General features: G+C 42.9%; 2 protein-coding genes and 3 non-coding genes across 9 annotated transcripts; 2 read left to right on the top strand and 3 right to left on the bottom strand.

The window, feature by feature from the left end:
* Positions 1 to 3,711: 3,711 nt before the first annotated feature.
* prox3 (prospero homeobox 3) lies at positions 3,712 to 14,810 on the top strand. 2 transcript variants are annotated; one of them, XM_031851172.1, is made up of 6 exons: positions 3,712 to 4,081; positions 7,178 to 9,048; positions 9,153 to 9,266; positions 9,934 to 10,046; positions 10,248 to 10,353; positions 12,813 to 14,810. In XM_031851172.1, coding segments are annotated over exons 1-6 (2,379 nt in total). In that variant the 5' UTR covers positions 3,712 to 4,080; the 3' UTR covers positions 12,987 to 14,810. The 2 variants fall into 2 exon arrangements, with proteins under 2 accessions (XP_031707032.1, XP_031707033.1); XM_031851173.1 differs by having other exon boundaries at positions 9,159 to 9,266.
* On the bottom strand, positions 11,256 to 11,329 carry trnai-aau (transfer RNA isoleucine (anticodon AAU)). Its single transcript has one exon. It is a non-coding gene; the product is annotated as a tRNA-Ile (tRNA).
* Positions 12,068 to 12,141, bottom strand: trnai-aau (transfer RNA isoleucine (anticodon AAU)). Its single transcript has one exon. It is a non-coding gene; the product is annotated as a tRNA-Ile (tRNA).
* A 1,536-nt stretch (positions 14,811 to 16,346) lies between the features above and the next one.
* On the top strand, positions 16,347 to 21,802 carry tmem179ba (transmembrane protein 179Ba). 4 transcript variants are annotated; one of them, XM_031851176.1, is made up of 6 exons: positions 16,347 to 16,364; positions 16,721 to 16,839; positions 17,713 to 17,909; positions 18,674 to 18,811; positions 19,044 to 19,122; positions 19,471 to 21,802. In XM_031851176.1, exons 2-6 carry the CDS (start codon positions 16,744 to 16,746, stop codon positions 19,651 to 19,653), a joined length of 693 nt encoding a protein of 230 aa, XP_031707036.1. In that variant the 5' UTR covers positions 16,347 to 16,364; positions 16,721 to 16,743; the 3' UTR covers positions 19,654 to 21,802. The 4 variants fall into 4 exon arrangements, with proteins under 4 accessions (XP_031707036.1, XP_031707037.1, XP_031707038.1 ...); XM_031851177.1 differs by lacking the exon at positions 16,347 to 16,364 and having other exon boundaries at positions 16,661 to 16,839; positions 19,471 to 19,701; positions 20,070 to 21,802; XM_031851178.1 differs by lacking the exon at positions 16,347 to 16,364 and having other exon boundaries at positions 16,661 to 16,839; positions 19,471 to 19,695; positions 20,067 to 21,802.
* Positions 19,888 to 19,969, bottom strand: trnas-acu (transfer RNA serine (anticodon ACU)). The gene has a single exon. It is a non-coding gene; the product is annotated as a tRNA-Ser (tRNA).
* Positions 21,803 to 24,637: the final 2,835 nt, after the last annotated feature.

The raw sequence follows: 24,637 nt of genomic DNA on the forward strand, positions 1-24,637 counted from the left end.
TCCTACCGGCTAGAAAAACTGCTTCTCCAACCTCTGACCAAACACACTCTTAAAACGCATGCTAAGAGACCCACTTTACATGCGTGTGTCGAGTGAGTTTCTATTTTCACATACACACACACACACACACACACACACACACACACACACACACACACAGAGAGACACGTACACACACTCACACACTAATGGATGCACACAGTCATGGCTTTGAGACCCAAACCGTTATGACCTACATGCCCAGTGGGTCATCATTAAGCCAAACAGCACACTCTGACACCTTCGGCTGTCCACACACACGCACACACACACACRCACACACACACACACATACACTCTCACACTCTCTCACACTCTCTCACTCTCTCCCCGCTTTTGTTTTTGTTCTCTCAACTTCCTCTATCCCTCTTCCCTTCCGCCCCCTCTGTCTCTTCCTTTTTCTCTCATTCTCTAACACACAGACACACACACACACACACACACACACGCACAATCCCCCCCCTCTATGAGCTTGTTATCCCTCTCTGTCCGTTCGTTTCTCTGTGTCACCTTGCCCTGAGCTATTTGAGTACACTTCTGTCTCTCTCTCGCACTCTCATCTCCCTCGCATACACACACACAAACACACCCGTTCTTTCTGCCTGTCTCACCCCCGTGCTCTGCTCCAACCTGTCTGTCTCTTTCTGTTACTGTCAGTCTTGACATATGTCGTGTGTCTCTCGGTGTTTAGTTCACTTTATATCAGGGCCTTATTGTTAGGTGAACAGTATCATAAAATTCATCCTAATATAACTGAATGAAGTAAATCAACACCTACAGTTTAATCATTAAAGACCAAAGTCTGAAAAAATAATGACGTCGTAGTGATGTCATCAGGGATATTTTGACTATAGGACTTGAGACAAAACTTTATACAGAAAACCTGCATTGCAAACTTTGCGTGGGATTTTTCAAACAAGAAGGCCTTTAGTCGGCAAGAAGTGTCTGTCGAATTGCATTGTGGGAAATGTAGGATCCAAAGTTTTTTGGAGCATGTCCCACACTAGGGACTAAAAGTGAGGATATCTCAGCCTCTGGCTGCTTCGATTTTGCTCAAACATGATCAAATGATGATGTAATTCAGGTTGGGTCCCAAAGCATACAAAGAAGATTACCATATATTTACGGTTGAAAATTTAAATGTACATCAAATGTAGATTTAGTAATAGAGGGTGGGCCACAGAAACATTGAAATACTTAGAAATACTTTAAATAAGTAGTGCTGTTTGTTTAAAGTTGCCTTATTGGTGCTGTGAATTGCGTTTCAAGGGAAACGTCTTCTGTCGTGGATTATACGATTATGAGCTGAGGGGAACCACAGAATCTGTGTGGGTTTGTCACAATGAGCGACCCCTTTCACGTTACACATAGTCATTTGACTCAGTGGTGATATAAATATATTGATCGAAGCAGCTTTAATTAGGCCGCTATCTCTCACATAGTCCCTTGCTTTATGGTATTGCTCTGACTTGTTTATTGCTTCCTCTTTATTATGGCTTACTCTCCCCCCCCCCCACCCAACCCTCTCTCTCTCCCTTCCTCCCCCCTATTCCCTCCTCTCTCTGCTCCCCGCTTTTTCTATCCTCTCTTTCCCCCTCCCTCTCACCCCACTGCTCTCTCCCTGTACGTAAATCAATGAACATACACTTTATGCCATCTATTGATCCTTTCATATCTATCCGTCCTCACCCCCTCCTGTTCTTGCCCTCTCTATTTCTCTCAGTTTTTCACTCTACTCTTCCCCCATCCTTTTTCTCACCCCTTTGAATTTATAATCTCTCTCTCTCTCTCTGTCAGTCCCTTTCTCTTTATATCTCTCGCTCTGGGACGTCCTATTTATATGGCTGGCACCTTCACTCTTGCACTGAAGTGTGTGTGTGTGTGTGTGTGTGTGTGTGTGTGTGTGTGTGATTTAGAGAGTGTTTGATGTTGGTCTAAGTGGTTAACATAATACGAGCCCTCAGAGAGATGACGTTACCGCACTCTCACACACACACACACACACACACACACACACACACACACACACACACTCACGCACAATTTCAGGCTTTTTGGGAGGCTTTTCTGTGAACAATTTGTGCTTTTTAGTATTCTCTAGCCTGTGCAGCAGATCCATGTATTATCCATCGATTGCATTCTCCCAGTCCGCCACTCTGTCCAATGCACACATACACACACACACACACACACACACACACACTTCTGCTTCCCAGAATGACAAAAACCTGGTATTATCTTTTGTTATTTATTATTGCAGGTGGAGCCATCATTCCGTGACCTCGCCGTCTCTCGCCCTTCTCCCCCTGCAGATGTTTTTATTTATTCAGACTCACTTTCTCTCTTTCCATACCCTCTCCTCTTCTCTGAGTGTTTATTCAGACACATCTCCCTCTTTTTCCCTTTTTCCCCCCCCCCCCCCTCCTCCCTCTGTACCCGTGTGTCCAGCTTTTGTTACCAGCCTCGTTTCCATAACAACTGCGACCTTTCAGTCAGTGCCTAACCATTTTTAATCAGAAGTAGAAAACAGACAGAAACGAGATGAGACAGACAGAGTAAGAGAGGGAGTGAATATTGGACAGATGAAAGAATAAAGCATTCTCAAAAAGAGATAATACGAGGTATCGCTGAACTATAAACTGGTCCATGGTCTCCGTTTGGAGGCTCAGGTTGGGCAACATTCCCAGCAACAGGTAACAGATTGCTGCCCAAGGTCAGGCATACATTCATGTTTTTCTGGAAACTAAATATCTCCGTGCAATGAAAGCAACAAGGCTGAGGTAAAACATTGCGGATAGTTCAGATGAGACTTCAATTGAAAAAAAGAAATGTGTGGTGCACCTGAAAGGCTGTGATTAACATGGTCCATTTACTCTCACAATGTACTGCCACAGACTGCTGTTTACTGTCAGTCATCAAGAGTCCAACACATGGTTGAATTTCAACAATATGACATCAAAAGTAAATTTGATGGCAGATCACATACAATATAATACTTGCACTTTTAAATTCACCAAATGTTAATTTTCCATCACTTTTTTTGGTGAATTTTTTGACTTAAATTAAGTATTTTTGTTTACATAGAGGTTATTTTGCAATCAGATTTGGTCTACAGTATATAGGTTCATTCTAATATATTTAACCTGTAATTTGAACCTGTTAAATTGAATAAAGCTCATATGGTTACAAACTGTGTGATGATGTCCGTTCTGTGTGGCGTTCAAAGAAAATTCCTGTGATGAGATAAAACTGTTAATGAATGACTTTCACTGTAACCTTGTGTAGCTGAGAATATGCTGCAAAAAAACAAAAACAATCTGTGACTCCACTTTTGTGATGTGGTTTCAGCATTACAGGCCTTTAGAAAATGCTCTTCAGTCTTCTTGGTCAAGGTAGACTTCCAATCTGTGCCTGTGTGCTAAGAAGCCATCTGCAACAAACTGTTGCTATCATGAATTATCAAAAAAAAAGCTAATGACATTAATTTGAAATCAGTTAGCATTACTTCTGATCATTTAAACCAGCCTCTCTCTCGCGTGTATGTCTGTGTGTGTGTGTGTGTGTGTGTGTGTGTGTGTGCGTGTGCGTGCACGTTCTCGGGGGGGGGGGGTCATGCCAACATGGGAGGGACCGGACCGTCAAGTGGCCAGCTCTCGAGCCCGGCCGCCCGCCCACCGCGCGCTACTCCACACCGGGAGCAGCGCGTGAGGATGATGCCAGCCAGAGATATAGATGGATTGGCGAGGGAGGGGGAGAGAAAAAAAACCTGCACAGTGACACAACTATAGAGTAAAGAGGAGGCTGGTTGGTGCGTGAGAGTAAAACTGCGAGAGTTGCGGAACAAAGGACAAATAATAGAGCGGAGGGGAACAGGAAAAAGCCGGACACTCGCTGGTTCTTTTTCTGCCCGCACCGATGTCCGAGGCCCGCCGGGTGCCAGCTGAAGAGAGTCGACCGAGGCAGAGCGCTTAGGAACGGCCACTGGAGCGGAACGCGTCGAGGGGGGAACGGACACCGCTGGAGCTCTTCTCTGTGACTGAGAGTAAGTTCATTTTTAAACTTCAAACACAACATATTGTTTGACATGTTACACGTTGAATAAGCTACGAGGGTCTGCTCTACTGGTCTCGCTCTGTGTGTGTTTTATTGTTTTTTTCCTTTCACACTGCGACATTAGTCCATCGCTGCCAATTAGTCACAGGACGCGACGCGGGCGCGCGCACACATACACACGGATAAACTGACAGCTCGTGCGTCCAAATGGTCAAAGCGGATTCCTCTCGCGTGGCAGAACCGGCAGATGTTGCCACGCGGTGGCTTCAAACATTATATAAATTATTCAAAGTAACGTTATTTGAACAGCGTAGATAATTGGTGAATTGATGAATAGATAGATAGATAGATAGATAGATAGATAGATAGATAGATAGATAGATAGATGAATAGATGAATAGATAGATGAAACATTATAAAGGCTTGGCAACATATTTGACATATATTTTTTTTTAGAACAAAGTCATATAACCTGTGTAAGCTAGGTCAAATAAAAACAAAAACAACCGACACAAATAATGTTAGAGCTCCTAATTTAATTTATTTTAAAACTGTACATTTTAGACATTTTAGTTTTTGTTAAAACACACAGACCCTATTATTGACGGTAGGCTATATAAAGCAATAGTTTCATCACAAAATTATAATTTTGAATAAATGTCAACTGCTTGAATGCAGTAGGCCGTCTAGCCTAGTATTTCAGAATTAGAGGGATAACCTGTTGGACTATATGATAATAGCCTATGTGTTAACATATCAACATATACACCCAGATAAGAATTTACAACATTATTTACAGTAATGGGGTGTGTGTGTGTGTGTGTGTGTGAGTTCCCTCTCTTGTCAGTTTTCCCAGTGACAGCTACAGCAGTCCAACAGTACCATTCTTAAGTCTAATCTAGTGGTTAATAGCTTTCATTTTCATTGCTCAGTGTTCATATTTTATGCAGCTTTCCGCTGGCTTTGAAAAGCTAATCTGTCCCTGATATAAGCGCATTGGCTGCTTTGCCATCTGGGCTGTATTGTAGTAGAGAGGACAGCGCATTTGAATAATTGATATTTAGCTATTTATAGTAGGATTATTCCCTTCATGTTGTACCGAGGGACCTATGCACTGGTCAACTATCCATCTATCCATCTATCCATCTATCCCTCCGTCTATCTATCTATCTATCTATCTATCTATCTATCTATCTATCTATCTATCTATCCATCTATTTGTGGTGTAATCAGCTTTAATTCTAACCATTGACAATCAAGTAAAGCCTAAAATGCTAAATACGGTCTGTGTTCACATTTTGTCTGCCTCCTCTACCTCCTTTTGGCCGTCCTTACATCTGTCCATTTATCATCCATCCATCTTTCTGTTCAGTGAGCGGTAGTGTATCCATCTGAAGTGGATTAGCGGTGTTATCAATGCAAAGTAGGACTGCTGTTCACACACACACACACATTCTGGCACGTGCACGCACACACACACACACACACACCCACTCACACACAGACACACGCATAGATACACACAGATACATATATACATGCTACTCTCACTCTATTTCACTCCCCAAGGACCATTGACCATTGTCAGCCCTCTCTCAAGCCTCTTTCTCTTTTGTGTGACTGTGTAATGTGTTGTGTATGTGTGTGTGTGTGTGTGTGTGTGTGTGTGTGAGAGTGTTTGACGGTAAACACTCTGATCAAACAGTACTTAACAAGCTGCCTGCACTGATAACAGAGAGGGAGAGGAAGAGAGGACGAGAGAGGAATAGAGAGGAAGGAAAAAGGGGGAAAGGGGCTTCGGGACGGAGAGGAGGTTACGTACTGGAAAAAAAAAAAGAAGGAATGTAGATGTGTGTTTTTGATCTGGATTAAATAGTGAGATGTACTATTATTCACAAACCCAGCGTTCTCTATTCTGTTCTACAAGAGTTTCCAGGTGTTGTAGGAGGGCCATGCAGAAGTACCTACTCAGGTCATTATTTGCAGCTTTTTGAAAAAATAGATTTTCCTGTTTTGTTATTGTGCTCCTCACCAAGGTCCTTGTCCGACACCATCACGCCCCTCCATTTTGTGCTTTTATGACGTTTGTGCTACAGCACACATTTGAGAGAAACAGGAAAAATAGTTTGACGACAAGCAATGCGTTACAGAGATGGTGAGCCAGATGTTAACCCACTGCAGCACCAGCGCATATAGCCCCGGCCCACAGTCTGTCGACTTCCATGGTCAGTTCCGCAGTGTACTGTTTCCTGCTATGACATGTTAGGAAGCCATGGAGGGGAATAGCAACCCTTTGAAGAACTATTTGGACCGTTTGGAAATTCATCTTCCATGTGCTTGTAGCTAAACGTACTCAAAACTGTCCCAATGTTTATATTTTGCAGCTCCATGTAAGGACATCCATATACATTGTTTTTGCTGGACCTCCGCCTCTCACTTTTATACTCCTCAGTCGACACAATTTCTACACAATAATAAAAAAACAAAAACATGGCGTCGTCACAAGTGCCAAACAGAAACACGACTCGGCATTATTTCTAAGTGATATAGATAACATAAGCCTTTCAGTGCACTTAGGTGTTAAAAGCTAGTTCAATGGTCCTTTCACTGAAATTACAAAAGTGGTGGAAAAAGTATTCAGATTCTTATACTGAAGTAAAAGTAAGAATACTATAACATACAAATAAAAAATCCTGTATTGAAATGTAAAGTATTTAAGTGTAATATGGAAACGGCACTTAAAATATTAAATTATATTATATCATTAGGTTATTATTGCTCATGCATTAATACAGAGGAAGGATTTTACTGTAGATAATGATTATTTTTATTCTAGATTAATGGTGATTTTTTTTTTAATGATGATTCATTTTGGATTAAAAGATGGATTGTTTGGTTTGTAAAAAAATCTAAAATAGTGAAAAAAGTGACACCTTCACAAAGCTTTGTTTTGTTCTTCTAATATGAACCCAAAGGAACCCGACTGAATTACCGTATTCATGTGTTCTCTCTGGTCCACCCCCTTCTTCTGCACATCAACAAAAGCAGTAATTTTGTCTGCCTCTCTCTTCCTCTGTCTCCCCAGTGATGGATTCCCCCACAGATCTTTTCGATGACTCCGCTCCCCAGATGCACGCATTTGCTCCCACCCACAGCTCCACAGATCTCCCTGGAGTTCACCCTCCACCCAGTGCCGGGCGCCCTCCTCCAGCCTTTAGACCCCCCGGATTCCCCCTCATCCACCACCTCCTCCAGCCAAGCGGAGCTCCCAGGAGGATTGGAGGGCAACTCAACGCAAACGCGAGCACGCACAGACACCTAGAAGACAGAGATTTGGAGGAAGACAGGGGAGAGAGGGATGGACAGGTGGAGCAAGGGATGGACGGAGGAGAGGACGGAGTGATGGAGGGGGAGGACGGCTTGCTGGGGGTTAAGAAGAGGCACAGCGCCGCCGCCCTCGTGGCCGAGTGGAGTCAGGACGTCCTGAAAGTGAAGCGGATGAAGCTGGAGAGCCGACCGAGAGACGGAGAGGCTGAGGTGGGAGGCAGGAGGCGCGAGGGAGGGAGGGAGGGGAAGAGGAGAGAGAGGGAGGAGCTGAAAGAACAGCTGGAGGAGGCGAGAGAGAGACTGCAGGCCCTGCAGGAGAAGGTGTGGAGGGCCTTTGGGGAAAAGCACTTGGCAGAGGAGGAGAAGGAGATGAGGTGCAGAAACAGAGGAGGAGGAGGAGATGGAGGAGGAGGAGATGCTGGGATGACGGAGGAGGAGGACATCACAGAAGGGATGTATGATGAGGAGGACATCGATGGCGGAGAGATGGAAAAGGAAACTTTCTCCCTTCTTTCCGTTTCCCCTTTTGACAACTTCCACAAACAGAGGGAGGAGAGGCAAAAAGACAGAGAGGGGAGGATAGAGCAAGGAAGAGGAGGAGGGTTGCACTTGGAGGGTGTGATGGAGGGAGCGGGGTTGTGGTTGGACTGTGGCGGGCTGGTGAGGGGCGATTGGCACGGAGGGATGGAAGATGAGGGCGAGGAGGGAGGGCAGAAGTTCGCTCAGGCGCTGAAGGTAGAGCTGGGCAGCGCCGTGGCTCGAGTCATAGACCGAGTTCTCCGCCTTTACACCGAGACGACGGACGCCGCTCCCTCCTCTCCCCCCGCCGCCATCTCCTTCCTCCCGTCCGACGCGGGGAACGACAGCGGGAGGGAGAGGGGAGTGTGGATGGGGCTGTTGACGAGAGGAAGAGGGGAGGACAAAGGGAGAGGTGAGGAGGAAAAGACGGGGAGGCAGGACGGCGAAAGAGAGAAGCAGGTCCAGAAAAGGAGCAACGGGAGCGCCCCGCCTCCGGGACCGCCTCATCTCGCTGAGCCGACAGATCTGGCAATGTCATTGGTTGTCCAAAGGTCACCTGACATACGAAAAGCCCACCCACTCCTCGGCCCGCCTCTCTCCGCTCACCTCAACCCCTCTCACCCGAACCTCTCCCTTCATCACCCTTCTCTACCTCGCCCTCCCCCTCTGTCTCACCCCTCACTCCTGCCTCCCGCTTCCCAACCCAAGGACCTCTCCTCCTCCTCCTTCCACCTGTCCTCCTCCTCCTCCTCCTCGTCCTCCTCTTCCTTCCCCGTGCCCCCCCCTCCTCCCCCTCCGCCTCCTCCCCCGCTCACTCTCCCCCTGCTCCACTACTCCATGCAGCAGCTCTTCTCCCGCTCCCTTCACCACCCTCAGCTGGCCCACCTCCCCCCATCCCGCAAGGACTATTTGAACTCCGACCCCTTCCTGGAGTTCTCGTCTCACCCCTCGTCTCACCCGTCTTTCCCGCCGCTCCCCCTGCTCGGACACCTCGACCCCTCCCTCGCGCGCCACACTCACGGAGGCCGAGAGAGAGGGATGAGGGGAGACGGGGGGATGAGAGGAGGAGGAGGGATGGACGGAGGAGAGCTCTACCTGACTGCTGGGGGAATATCCTTTTGTCAGCAAAGGGGGGAGGAATGAGGGAGGGATATGTGTTTGTTCATGAGTGTGTGTGTGTAAAAGGACATTTGTATCTCCTTAACTGGCCTCATGTATACACCCAGGAGGGCTTGTCTCCCTGCCATCTGAAGAAAGCCAAGCTCATGTTCTTCTACGCACGCTATCCCAGCTCCAACACGCTCAAGACCTACTTCCCTGATGTCAAGGTGTGTGTTCCCCATCACGGTGCTGGAGCCAGGCTTCTGTCATGGCCCAACTTTTGATGATGACACATCAGGCGATGTTCATGTTTTAACATTAGTGACATCAACATAGAAGTAAGATTATTTCATGGCAAGGATCACTTCAGTTTGGTCATTGAAGACAAAAATACACAGAGGGAGGATATTTTACATTGTAACAGTAACCTTTACTGTTAAAAATAACAGCAATTTCCACAATTTTGAACAGAACTTTACTGTAAATGTACTCAGTGTGAATAATAAAAGACAAATGACAACAACAGTACATACAATTTAGCAAAAAATGCCCTTTGCCTTTTGAAAACAATATTTACTGTAGTTCTGTTTGAATGTCTGTTGATATCAATATTTCTGTAATAAGCCAATAATTGGTAAACATTGTGGTGAAAAGACAATGTTAAATGTTGCTCTCATATATTAGATAGTCATTTCTGAGTATGAACACATTCCTTTATGAAGCACCATAACAATCCCTCTCTTTCTTTGAGCCACTGACTAAAGCTGTCTTTGAACTCTCATTCATAATATGAATTATTAGTGTTAAATTATTTTTTTTTCAATAAGCACCCCTCGCCTGCTGTGCACACTTTGCTCACATCCTGTCCTGCTGTGTTTCCTGTCCACCGTCTAGTTCAACCGCTGTGTGACCTCCCAGATGATTAAATGGTTCAGTAACTTCAGAGAGTTCTTCTACATCCAGATGGAGCGCTTTGCACGTCAAGCTGTCCGCGAGGCTCTCACCCGGTTGGTTTGAGTTGGCACCGCTTCACCTTAAACTCATTGTGCCGCAAAACTTTTGTTTGACTGGGGTTTTTAATAGGAGCTAGCATGTGGCCGCTGGATTTTTTTTGACATGAGCTGACACTGAATTATGCATCATAAACACGAGTTTACACCATGAGTTTGTATGTAAATGAGTCTGTTGGTCCCGTCTGTGTGATCCAGGGACGGTGCATCTCGTCTGGGCCGAGAGAGTCAGCTGCGAGTGGGCCGCGACACGGAGCTTTACCGCATACTGAACATGCACTACAATAAAAGTAACGTCTACCAGGTGAGGAGAGTGTGTCAATATGCAGCTTGTCTACAGTCCTCGGGTGGATGCTTTGATACCTTATAGTGCTGTCTGTGGAGTTTTTCTTTTATAGATTAAGGAGTCTGATTGCCTCCACGTTTTCTTTAACTGCAATACGTTAGAGTAGTTTTTGTAAACATAGGAGCACCCCAAGGTTACACTTATGTTAAGTCATCCCTGTTGCATAATGTATAAAGTAATATACAAATCAGATGCACATCTCAAACCGTAACTGCTGTCTATAATGACATGGCCTTGGTTTGTCCGATGCAGGAGGACGTGTGCTCTGTCTGTCGGATAAGAGCTGTGTGACATATTGATGTCAGGGAATGCCTTGCTAAAGATTGTAATACCAACAAGATGGAAAATATTGCACTTTTATATGTTTTTAACTAACTACTGTGTTTTAATCATTCTCCTAGTTGTCATTAGTCTTAAATAATCACAGTATAAGAGCTTTGTTTGAATCTGTTTTTAAATATTTATGTCTTTATGACTACCGGTAACTCTAATCTGTGTACATGCATGTGTGATGAATGGAGTTGCTGTTGCATGCACCTGTTCATGTTAGGATGTACACTATGTGCAAATGGAAGGGCAGGAATGGCATTTCCTTGTTATTTTTGTTCTCACTGATGGTATTTGTGAGTCTCCTCAGATGTTTCATATAGTATGGATGCATTTTGTGGGGGATGTTTGTGACATGGTGAATACACCGCTACCACGCGACTGATTTCTGGGCAATTATGGATAAAGTAGTCATATCGAGATGGTTACACTGACTCAGTCACAATTAGATCACCGTCGATAAGAAGTCATATTTACACCAAAGTTTGATTGTTTTTGCCAATCTTTGCCTCACATTTCTTATTTAAAATCATTGGCCAGTACGGGTATCGAACCCGCGACCTTGGCGTTATTAGCACCACGCTCTAACCAACTGAGCTAACCGGCCATATTTTTCAGTGTCTAGGATCGCATGTGATTGGCTGATGATTGCTGATGGATGACAGATATTGTTACAGAGGAATAGATGCCATGCTTCGATGTAAAATGGCGATTACAGTGGGGAATGGTTATGGCACAGGAATGAATAGGAATGCAATAATATTAATAATGATGAAATAATTATAATATCATCAATAACATTTCCACAATGGTTAGAAAAATGTATCATTTGTGGATTTTCTCTTAACCTCAGTTAATGTCAAAAGTGGTTGGTTACAGTGAAAGAAGTGAAGTAAAAATACTCTCAAAAAAAAGTATTTCCCTCTGAAATGTAGTGAAGTGAAAGTATAAAGTAACATAACATTGAGGAAATTTTACAATTTGGAAACTGTTTTTCAAGTGTATGCAACCTACAGAAGTCTGTATATTTATATTTGCTTGTAAAGACAATCCCTCCATAACCAGTACTGATACTCTCAATAAGAAATAGATCAAAGTGAAGGCAGTATTTTAACTTGAACTCACAAACTGAGCTCTAAACTGGAGGTAGAGCAAGGTCCATTGTGATGAAATTACTTCATGGATAGGATCACTCAGTACTTTTAATGTAATATTAAGGGTTTACAACAACATATGAGGATAGTTATGTTATACAGAGTTAGATGGCCAACGATAAGACGTCATATATTTATGACATAGTTTGAATGCCTTTCCCAATCGCCTCACATTTCTTATTTAAAATCTTTGGCCAGTACGGGTATCGAACCCGCGACCTTGGCGTTATTAGCACCACGCTCTAACCAACTGAGCTAACCGGCCATGTTTTTCAGTCTTTAGGATCACCTGTCATTGGCTGATGATTGATGTCAGCTATCGCCATACAGGACGTGATACTATGCTTGGAAAGAAAGATGCGGACAATTATTCAGCTCTCTATGATAACAAATTAAACGCTGTTAAGAAAGAAAAAAGCTCATTAAAAGTGCTAAATCTTGATATCTTTCACAAATTCGAGGCTAGGCCCTAAACCCCCTCAGTAGTGAAAGAGAATTCACTCAGCTCATTATGAATCTCAACAAGTGCAGCTGTTAGAGACCCTCCCGCTCACTTCACTACACAGGTGTTTTGAGTTGACTGGCTGATGAGTCTCCTGCTCGGGTTGAAACTGGGAGCTACTGCTGCAGACGTTTTGACGAGCACAGGTGTAATCAATAACCTTAATTATGCCCTCGCTCCATCAACAGTACCAGGGCCCAGGTACTGTGCACAGACATATCTAACTGTGACTTCACGGAGTAGAGTCATCATAAATGTTATTCTTTACATCTGTGCTCTTCGTGCAACAGAATGAGATGTCAAAAAAATACTATTATTACAAACTCAATGCACTGATATTAAATGATAGGGGTGTATCCAACAGGAGAATCAGGGAAATATCATGGCATATTCTCAAGTATTGTATCCCTTGACGTTCACATTTCTGTCTGCAGGTGCCAGAGAGGTTCATCGAGGTATCAGACGTGGCTCTGAGGGAGTTTCACTCCGCCATTTGGACTGGGAGAGACAGCGACCCCTGCTGGAAGAAAGGGATATATAAGATTATCTGTAAACTCGACAGTCCTGTCCCAGATGCCTTCAGGATGCCCGGTTGTCCTGTTGGCTGATAATTGAAGCCCGTTCATCTGGTAACATGTACACACATGCATGCACAAAACACAAACTCACTGAAAGAAGGGGATTTTATTAAAGTGTTCACAAACCGTACGATCCCACACCGTGAGAACTGGCATGAGGAAATCCACTCAATTCTACTATTCGGTTCACTCATAATTCATTCGTTTTGATGTATTTTGTTTCACATAGTTTCCAGGAAAATGCATACATGCTCAAATGGACACACACACACACACACACACACACACACACACACACACAGGCATAGCAGTGCAGTGATGGGAGTCTTGTGACTGCACTTATTGAGGAGCGTGACCGTACCATTGAATGAACACAGGGCAGGACAGGAATTCCCTCTCCAAACATTCTTCGCCATTCAGCCGACTTATGAAAACAAAGTCGCTGCAGCCACAGAGATGCAATAGACCGACTGATTTTAGCAACAATGTCATGGAGATATGCATATACTTGCTGCGCGTGGTGTGTTGCCGTGAGATTGGCTACCGTTTCAAGCGTCGTGCCCTGGCTACACGTCGTTCACTCACCTGAAAATATAAGATGCATTCTATCTCGGTGATCAAATATACTGTTTACCAAGCATGGGCACCGCACAAATACATCATTTACTATAATATGATCTGTAACACGTTTCAGATATTTTCAAACGAAGAGCCAACAACCTGAGCACTTATATAAATGACTTAGATTAGTCGCCCCATTTCCCTCCTCGTCACCTTCACTGTGAGCAGCGTTTTAAAAACCCAGCTTCCTGCTTCCTTTTTTTCAGAGGAAGCCGTTTTACATTAGAGACCAGTGAAAACATTGAATATGATTGTTTGCTAGAAGCGGTTATTGTTGCCTTGTGTTCTCTGGAGCGTCAGAAGTACCTTGTTTGTTCAGTGCGCCCCACAGCTTTTACATTTTAAAACACATTTTCCCTGGCTGTGAGGATGCTTTTCTCTTTCTTTTCTCTCCACCAACAGAAAGCTGTCATGTTTGCATTAATCCAAAGTTGTTTTTTATACCCACTTAAAAAAAATCAGGCTGGGGAAATCTTTAAAGAGAAAGTGAGGACCAATCGTAATTAATGTTAATTATATATTGTAACTTTTTTTGGTTAATTGTAAGATTTTTAAAACATGACGTTGCCCTTGTTTTAGAAAACTACCAGGGCAATGGTTTCAGTCAGTGGATTTATTATTGCCTGTATATCCATCTCTTTGTTCACTATTGAATTATTATATAACTTTTGTACATGATGGCACAATGTAATGAAAATGTAATTAAAATTCTGCAAAGAGGGACAATATATTGAATTTCAAATAGTACAAATGAATGTTTTGTTGTTTCCTTGACGTACTGTTATTGTTGAAATATTCACTTCTGTTTTTGTATTCCTTTAACGTGATGCTAAACTAAATAAGCCGGTTGTACAGTCAGCATATATCGACATTCGTCTCCCAAAGGTATCGCAGTAACTTTCACTCTGTCTACTGTACATCATGACTCTTATATCGAGAGGAAACGTGGGTTTCTGTTCATAAAAACGTGTTGATTGACAGCTGCAGATTAAGTCCTCCTCTAGCTTAATCACGCCTCTGTGAGACCGAGCCTGTGTATGTAAACTATTCGTGACGTGTTTTCAACTGCATGTTTCCTATATTTGCATTACATTTCGTATTGTAATCCCTTTTTTTGTCGTTGCTTTCATTGGTTTCTCTTTTATACTGTACATATTTAGATCTGTGCCTCATGCAGACTTTGGTGATTTTTGGGTGTTTGAATTTATCAGTGAATTAAAGTGATACCAGGCTTGTGTTGTGATGTCTGCATTCACACACACACACAAGCTCTCTCTCTCTCTCGTTGGTGTTCAGGGCCTGTTAGTCAACACTAATACCATCATACTTTAAGCCTTTAATCTAACAACACACACATACACACATTCTCACTGACACTAATATTTGGATGATGGCTTTGTAAGAGGCTCAGCCCTGGACTAAGTCTAGCCACCTGAGACAGCACACACACACACACACACACACACACACACACAGTTTCTATGGTATGCTAGCAATATATCCAAACCACAGAAGTCTTGCAGAAAGAGCTCCTGTTCTTTGACTAACAAGCTGGACAAAGGCTCCACATACTAGTTTTAGTTTGGCAATATGAAGCAAGAGGTTGCACAGAGCACACATATAAACGCCAATATTCCCTAATTAAGTGATTTTGGGATTTTCTTTGTCAGCCATTAATGATCAACATGCTCTTGCTTTTGTTCGCTGCTATCTATTTATGAATTACATTAAGATCTGTAAAGGCTTTGGGACACCGGTCACCAGGCTTGTTTACTGATGCTGTCAAATAAAAATGGCCTCTGGGAATATTATCGCGGCATCACTTGGTGTGCTTTCCCCCTTCAGACAAATCGATCATGGCTGTGGAATTGCGAATGCACCACAACAAGAATGCTTGTCACACTTTTAACAGAAATCCTCACTGCACAAAACATCAGCCTGCAGTGGCCTGACACAGAACATGCGACTTAAAGCTGAACTACAGACGGTATACAGCAGATTCATGTAAATCACATGAAACTAAAAGTGATTAGCTCTGAAGGGAAACTCCATCTAGCTTTATTTCACTTGCAGAACCTTTTTTTTTTACATCATATGACAAGTCTCTCTTGACTATAAGAATAGGAAAACATAATAACAGGAATTGTGGTACATGTATCAGAATTGCATGGTCATATGACCTAAGTCACAAGGTTTGCTTAAGCATTGAATTGAGTGCCACTGGCAGCCAAACACACTCACTCACACACACACACACACACACACACACGCACACACACACACACACACACACAGTCTTGCCACCTGATAAAATACTAAATAGCACACAAACTACATGTGCGTAAAACTGCCGCTAGTTCATCATCGTGGATTAAAGGCTTTTATAGTGAATATCTTTAACATTTACATAATTAAAAAGCAGATTGATCATCCGTTCATCAGCCCTTCTTTCTGCTTCCCACAGAGTTATGTTTATCGTTCTGGTTCCTGACCCGGAGAGAATTGCTCTGTATGACAGCCAGTGTTGAAGTGCCACAGCCCATCGGTGTGACAAATGAACGATTTGTACGCATGTATAAGCGGAGGTGCCCATCTGGTGGAGCTCAAGAGAAGCAGTAGCTTATTGAAAGTAAAACAGAAGAGAATCAAACAGCTTCTGCTAACTGAGCTGTGAGAGAGAACTGAGTCAAGCCCACGGAAAAGTGCCGAAATAACGCCGGAAGTCAAAACAGTTTGTGCGTAAAAATCTAAGCGTGGCATTTGTTACATTGCGCAAATAGGAGACAGGTGAGTTGTGGGGGATCAAAATTATCTCAACATTTTTTTTTTTTTTTTTTTGCAGCATATGACAAGGTTTAAATCGGTAGGATTTTTCTGGAGTTTTTGATTTTCCTATTTTGTAAATCACATCATTCTGTTTACTTTTTATCTTAATATTAAAAAAATAATGGAGATTTCAGTTGTTTTATCCAGTCGTACTTGACGGTGGTCCGCCCTGGCTGTTTCTACAACTCATTCTTCAATAAATGCTGATTATCTTCCCCTTTACTTCCAGCCTTACCCTCGGATATTATTTTGAAACCCAGCTCTCCGGAAGTTTATTTTCTCTTACCGTGGCTGACTTTATGCGGGTCTCTTCTCAGTCAGGAACCTGACCCGCAGGACGATGGTGTTACCGGTGCTGCTGCTGCTGGAGCTGGGTCTGTACACCAGCTGTTTCGTCTGTGGGATTATGACCGCGGCATCCATCACCATATTGCAGGTGACTTCACCCAGAAATGAATCAACTAACCTCATCCATGTGCTTCTTTTATCCCAACCCTCTTCCGGATAAACTCACTTTTCAGTGCGTGTTGGTGCTAGAAATTTTCAAGTTCACCAAAAAGAAAAATCTCTTTTGTGGCACGTATGTGTCTGTTTAATTCGATACTTAATGACATTTTTTGATTTATTTGCGTTATCTGTTCATAAAAAAAGCCGAGCAGGCCAATTTGAAATCAAAATATTTTTTTAAGATTATTTTATGTTAAATAGCATAATTATGTCCTACTTTTTAGTATCGTTAATTGTCAAAACCAGAGCGCGAGCAGGTACAAAAACTAAAAACAGGCACTTTTCTCCCGATTGCCTGTCTATGGTGAGTGTTGTTGCATGTCTCGGGCTGTCGGTCTAAAAACATCGCAACGTTTAGTACGTTTAGTACACACTATAACTCAAAGAGAATGAGGCTACAGTATACTATATATAAAGTCACACATTCCATTCATTTAATTAGCTGCGCTCCTTTTATGCTGCTGGCTAAATACTTAAAAAAAAAAAGATAACGTTCATTTTTAAGGCTTAAAGTCCACTTTCTCTTTTCGATTCAACCAGGAAATGCGGGCATGTGAAAATGTGCGCGTAACCGTGGATGTGCGCTCCTCTCGTCATGTGACCAGATGATCCTCGTGCCCAGTTATTCTCTCTACTTCTTTATAGAAGTCAGATGCTGCGGCTCGTGTGTGTGTGTTCTGTTTTGTTGTTGCAATTCTACCAGTGATGAAGTTATTGAAACAATGTAATGAAAATGAGACTATTAGCCTGCATGTAAATTGAGGCAAATTGAAATTTCAAAATAAAATCTCTTGTCTCTCAGGGTAACTTTGGAGGCCGGTGCATGCTGTATGGACTTGTCAACTACAATGTTACAGCGGGCCTTATTGGGATCGAGTCGCCCAGCTCCCCGTCTCTGTGCTACTTCGTGTCGGCCATATCGATCATGGTAGCAGTGGTGTGTTTCTCGGTGACTCTGTACTGGCTGTACACGTTCTGCATCGACGGGGAAATGAGAAGGTAGCGGCACGTCATGAAACTTACTTTATAACTCTGTGATCATCTTCTTCTCCAACTCTACTGCTTAGCCCTGTGGAAGCTTATGTTACACGGCTTTTCAGACAACTTGAACTGTTGTTCAACTCGGGTTATATCAACGTTTGAAGGCTGACTTTTAGAGGTATGATGAACTTTATTGATCACACACAGGAATATGATGGTGATGCAAACATTTTAAGTTGGCACTAGTCAATGTTGCCACTCAAAATAGCAACGCAATATGATGCTAAAGCTGATACCAATATCCCATTCGGTATTTCTCCACCCATTTAATCCACTACAGGCATTCATGTGTGAACATTTTTTATTACAAATGCGTGTACAAAAGACGTGCAGCCGCACAAAAACACTTTGCAGATTGCTGCAAAAAAAAATTCAATTTTAGCAACACCACAACATGCCAAACTATCAACAATAAAAGCTTGACTTACAGTAATATTGCTTATTAAATCTGATATTGGCCAGAGTTGTATTCTTGCTGGCGTGAGACAGTGAAGCAGCATGAAGGGAAACTCAACCCAGACTTAAAATCCGGACAGAATAGCGTCTCTGAAGGTCTAACAGTACACGCTGCAGAGCTGGTGAGGAGGCGGAAAAAAACATTTAAGTAGATTTCAAAAAACGATCAAAAAGAGTAACGTAACGCAGTCATATGTGAGTTTGACATCATTTCCTCATTTGGTCAGAGGTTTAATTTTCCTTTCTGTCCCTTCTGATCTCCACAGGGATCACATGTGGATGAACATGATGATAGTTGTGAGCGGCGTCTTCCTCTTCTTCCTGCTCATCACGGGGTGCGTGGTGAAGATCGGACGGGACTCGCTCTGCAACTCGGTCATACAGAAGGTTCCCAACATCACCAGGTGGCACACACACACACACACACACACACACACACACACACACACCTACACACACACTCTCTTTTCCCTTGGCGTATAAAAGCATATACCGATGGCTAACTGTATAACTTTGGAATCTAAGCGGATGCTTAGTATATTTAGCTACTGTTAACACATATTTATCTGGACACAAAAGATGCGTTCAAACTTAAATATCTGTCACTTTCTAACATGTAATCTATTGTCTCTCAAGCTGTGAGGAGGCCCAGACCAGAAAATGGGTCAGTCCAATTAGAGGGGGACAATTCTACAACAGTCTCTACAAAGCCGGGGTCAGTGGGCCTCATTCCGTGTTTGATTTAATGTCTTGAATGGATACATTACGCACTTCTCCTAACTCTTTGCATTATGTTGACAAAGTACCAGTCAACATACCCAATCTACAGTGATTACGAACTAGGGAAAATACATTTTACAATATTTTCATGTTCAGCTCAAACGTTCCCTTTTATTCATATCTAGCAAAAAATGATCTTGCTGATATAGTAGCAGCTGCTGAAAAGTATCACTTAGTCAATGTCTATGTGTAGAGGGTGTGTCCATTACTAACTGCTCTGACTCAAGATAAAAGAGCTTCATGTCCCTCCCGTGTGTCATGTGTTGACTCCCCCTCTCCTCAGACGGCAGTGTGGGTCAACCTCTTCCTCTGGCTCATCATCGCAGGGCTGGTTATCATCCAGAGGCGCCAGGGTTCAGGGTCAAAGGTGATCGTAGGCGGGCCGGCCGGAGCGCTTTTCGGCGACGCGGGGGTGACAGCCGAAGAAACGGAGCCATTTTTCAACCAGCCCACAAGGCCACAGTGAAGGACGGGGGAGATGGAGGACTTACAGAAACACGCATGCGAGCACAACATGACAATGTGGGAGTAGATGTGGGAAAAGGGTAAATACATTTAGTGAGCACTACGCTGCCGTTGCAGGTTTGTCTAGTGAACACACTCTGTGAGATATTGTATGAAAGTAGTTCCAGTAGTTTGTGATAATCTTAGTTTGCTTTAGGGTGTTGCGGCTCTTAGATTCAATAGAAGCATCGCGCCCCGACGAGGATGGGATTCGAACCCACGCGAGCACAGCACAATGGAGTAGTAATCCATCGCCTTAACCACTCGGGCACCTCGTCAGGTAAAGAGTTTTCATAACCACCAATGCTCTCAAGCCTCTGTTTGACCACATGATGGAGAGGCTTCACCTGCTGATATGTACATGTATCCGTTTCCCACATCTACTCACGAAGGTCACGTCAAATGTCTGATTACTGGATCACACAGACGTGCGTTTCTTCATTAAGATGGTGTTTCTGTTTACATCACTAGAAATAGAAGTGTTTTTTGCAGCCATTTCTTTTTTTTTTTTATTTAATGAATGTGCTCAGATTTTGTATTTTTGATGTGACTGGCACACGTGTCCTTTGTAAACAGACAAAGAATTAACATGGTCCTCAAAAGTTTTTTTTTTTTACCCTTTAAGAAGTGTGTGCTTTGTGTTTCTACGATGTGCCCAGTAGTTTTACTTCTGTATCTTTATTCTTTATTTATAATGAATTGTGTCATTTGACATTGAGGCCAATTGTTATTTCTCTTCATTTTGTCTCAAAGTGTTGGTCATGTGATCTCAGATAGTTCAGTCTAACTATTGAGAAAAATTGCGTAAAGAAGCACTTGCTATGTCTCGAAACGGCGGGAATAACATTTCATTACATCATGTGACCAATAATTCAGGGGGGGGGGGGTCTTACTTTTAGGTATGACATTATATGCTAACTGTTACATCTGATATCCAGTCCAGGTTCACTCACAGAATGAAGCATTTGATGAGCACCTGATATTGTTGTCAAGATATTAACCACGTAGTCTGAAGTGATGCTACTTGGCACATGGTGCGCTACTTTTTAAACCAAAGAGTTAAAACACAATGACTCAAATGTGCTTTCTGTTAATGTGTTAGTGTTGAACTGTGTCTCCCTCTGCTGGTCTGTATCAAGTACTCACCTGTACCTTTGTAATGTCTTGTTTCATGTGTGAATGGAGAAAAGTCTTATGATAACAAAAGCAATTATTTCTGAGTATCTGGGTAAAGTTGTACGTTGTGTAATGAGACATAATCTTATTATTGTGGCTATGAACACTGAAGGGACAAAAATACTGTATTTATTCTGCCATCCCATTCAAGTAATAAACAGCAGGGATTTATGACAAAACAAAATGTAGTTCACTTTACTTTAGCTCTTTTCCTTCCTCTAGAAGCCTGTTTCTGGTTTTGTCCCAGACAGCTAAACCTGCCTGTGATATTTATTAATGATCAGTTTCACCACACAGAGCGAGATCGGGCTATATCAGCAAGCCCAAATGTAAAGTCAGCCCATATAATTATATTGGTATTATTGTTCAAAATAAAGATTATAAATATACATTAAGAAGTCCTTTTTTGTAGTGGTATTGAATAATGGCATACTGTATACCTTGAAATATAGAGCAATTGTTTGGTCACCAGACTCAAGATATTTCTAAATAAACAACAAAAAACAATTGAATTTCTTATTTTGAAACAGAATGTGACGGCTGCAAACTAGTCAAACCATCAACCAGGCATAATGAACTGTTTCACTATTCTTTAAATTATGATGTGAGACATAAAAAGACCTGTTTTGACTGACTTTATATAGATTGAGGTCATGCTATCAAGTAATATTAAGTTGCGGTTGATAAAAGTGTTAACTTTCCTGTCAGTGTTTTGCAGCCGACCATCCTTCTGGCAACAGACTGAGCAGCTGCATCACACCTTGTTCAGAAGAGCACTCACTATGTTGTCTTAAACTAAACTCTGTTTAATTATGTTGTACTTAAGACTTTAGTGCAATTATGTTAAGTTTATACTATTCTGATTTGTCACTTTGCCTTGATTTTTTTACCCATCCTAATTATTGTACATACTTTGGGTGAATAAAATCCCTATTTTTCCCACTTTACCTGCTCTCCCAGCTTTATGCGTACCCTGGTCCCTCACACAGAAACAAGACATAAACTAGTGTGACCCGACAGGTCAAAATAAACAGTTTACTCCTGCCAATACAACATGACTCAGCTCACTTTAACTGTCTAATCTCTGTGGATTAACAGAGAGAGAGAGGATCGGGAAGACACAGCAGCACTCTGTGGGAGGAACTTCGCCGGTTCTGGAAATCAATTTCCAACCGACACTTCCACCATCGTCACCTAAAGCCCCTTGAGTTACTGTCTGAGTCTGAAAAGGACAGCTGGGAGGACAGAGAAGTCTGGAGAACGTTGAGGACTTTCTCACACTCGAGTCTCAGAAGAAAACCACAAAGCTTGTGATTAATTTGACTTTGGAGTGTCTGGTAAGACCTTTTCCCATCCTGTTATATTGGGCTACTGATCGGAAAAAGAATCTGTGTGGATACAAAAGAAGAAGAAAAACTGTGAAAAACTGACAGAGACTGATGGTAGGATAAAGGGACAAGAGCAGTGGCCACTGTAGACTGAGCTAAGCCTTGATAAGCCTCTTTAAGCTAGTTCACTCTCTACAGATCAAATGTTCTGTTTAAAACCTGGTGATCTGTGCTGGACTTCTGACTGCGAACTATTGAGTCACTTCATCTGATTTTCTGGCAGGATAGCTGTATTTTACAGCCAAGTCAGAGAACAGAGTCCTTAAATCTCAAAAGTAAATCCCAGAGAGACTTTCTGCTGGACAAACATGTATTTAAGTCTGTTTTCAAGCATCTGACTGCTTAAAAGTCCATGAACTAATCCTCGTTTGATGTCCAGTTCCTGTTTTGACCTCTGACCTCCATCCCTCTACCTCTGTCCAGAAGATGTCTCTCAATCAGTGTGAATCCGTGGCGGTGAGCGTGGAGTCCCTCCTGAGCGACGCCAAGAGGATGCAGATGCAGTGCCGCGAACGCAGCGAGCAGCTCTCCATGGCCGCCACGCAGCTGAGGGTGGAGTCGGCCACCCTGAGGGAGCAGTGCGAGTCCGCACAGCTCGACATGGCCCACATCCGCCGGCAGCTGGACGACCTGATGGACACCAAATCCGCCTTCGAAGCCAGGGAGAGGCAGGCGCGCAAACTCAGCAGGCACCTGTGAGGACACGAGGACGAAAGTGGACTGGTGGTGACGTCATGAACTGGTATGCAGGCTCCCATTGAAACCGCTGGATGAGGGGAGAGAAAGTTTCGGAAGGAAACGAGAAGAGAGAGTTTATAGTTATAGTTATAGTTCCCAGAATGTAGTTACTTTTTGCTTTTGTCGGCGCAATGGACGGAAAAAAGCACTTTATCGATATTGACAGTTCTTTCATCTTCTTCTTAGCCTTTTTGCTGCATGTGAAACAGATACACGTGTGAATATGCACAATAATGTAATCCCTCTCCTCTTTCTCCCCTTTAATGTCAAATAAACCACGTCCAAATACATGCTTGTCTCTTGCTATTCTGCAGCATAAGTTCTCCTTTTGTGTTGACATGGTATGAATAAAAGTTTGTCTAATTGTGTCAAATATTTGTTTCCCTCAATGTGACATTTTGATTAAGTAAGTATACTACAGTAAAAACATTTCAGCAAGTAAAATATTGTTTAATAGAATTTCCAAAGAACCTGGCTCGTCATCATCGCAGCTTTATCATATAACTGGGACCAATAGCTACTGTATGTAAAAGTGTTTTCAATGTCTTTAGTAATCAGTTATTTAAGCATTCTTCCATAATTCCATTTCGCAGATACATGCATATTAGCTTTTTTTCCCTGTTGCCTTTGTTTGATGCTGTTACTGCTTTCCTATTTTATTGATTTGGTTGTAGAAAAAGGGTTCCTCTATTGTGAACGGTTTCTCCTCCTGTTTGTCTCTGTTTTCCTCTTAAGTAGCCGTCCTACTACCATCTCAGTAATGAAATAACATTGCTTGCATGCTGAAACAGTAAAGAAGCCGTACCAATGTGACCGTTGGGGGAACAGTCTTAGCCTCGTGCTGCAGCAGAGAACACAACAGCATCCACAAGGGGGAGAAACCCTACAACTGCAGCTTCTGCAAGAAGAGCTTCAGCCAGCTGTCTGAACTGAATCCACACCGGTTCTCTCAGAAAGGAGAGAAACCATACCAATGCAAGCAGTGTGAGAAAGGCTTTCCAGTCTTGTCACCTTGTAGAACAGCAGCAAACTCACTATTAAGAAGAAGGAGAATAATTTCTTCGCTAATCACCTTGGAGAAAATTAAGACAGGCCTCACGTGTACATGCAGCCAGTGTCAGAAGTGCTGCTACAGAGACAACGGTCTCGCAAGCGACCAGACCAACAGAAGTCATATCACTGGAGTCACACCAGGGGACGACCGCAGACAAAGCTTCACTTTGCAGGCAGAGTTGAAATCCCACCGATATGTGGCAGAGAAACCGTACAGATGCGATAAGGGTGGCAACCGCTCCATGTGGGTTACAAACACTGTAACACAGTGGGCTCTGCTGGAAGAGCTTCATCACGGATGTCTCTGGACGCATCAAATAATTCACACACGAGAGAAACATACCAAAAACCATCTCCGCACACTCACTGTACAGAAAATCCTGCTGCCACTTGATGTGCCTGAAGAGCTTCAAGTGGTCAGGAGGAGTCTTTTTTTCCCTCCAGATATACTGTTCTACTGTATGATATAAATGTAAGTTAATGGTAAATTAATAGAATTTCGGTTAATTTTTATTTTTTCACAAGATGAATGCTTGAAACCAATTCTTAGTCCCTGTCTATCCACATTTTCTGGTCAGCTTATGAAGAAGT

The sequence above is a fragment of the Anarrhichthys ocellatus genome, unplaced genomic scaffold (assembly GCF_004355925.1).
Source record: "Anarrhichthys ocellatus isolate YVR2014 unplaced genomic scaffold, GSC_Weel_1.0 scaffold11, whole genome shotgun sequence".
Lineage (NCBI taxonomy): Eukaryota > Metazoa > Chordata > Actinopteri > Perciformes > Anarhichadidae > Anarrhichthys > Anarrhichthys ocellatus.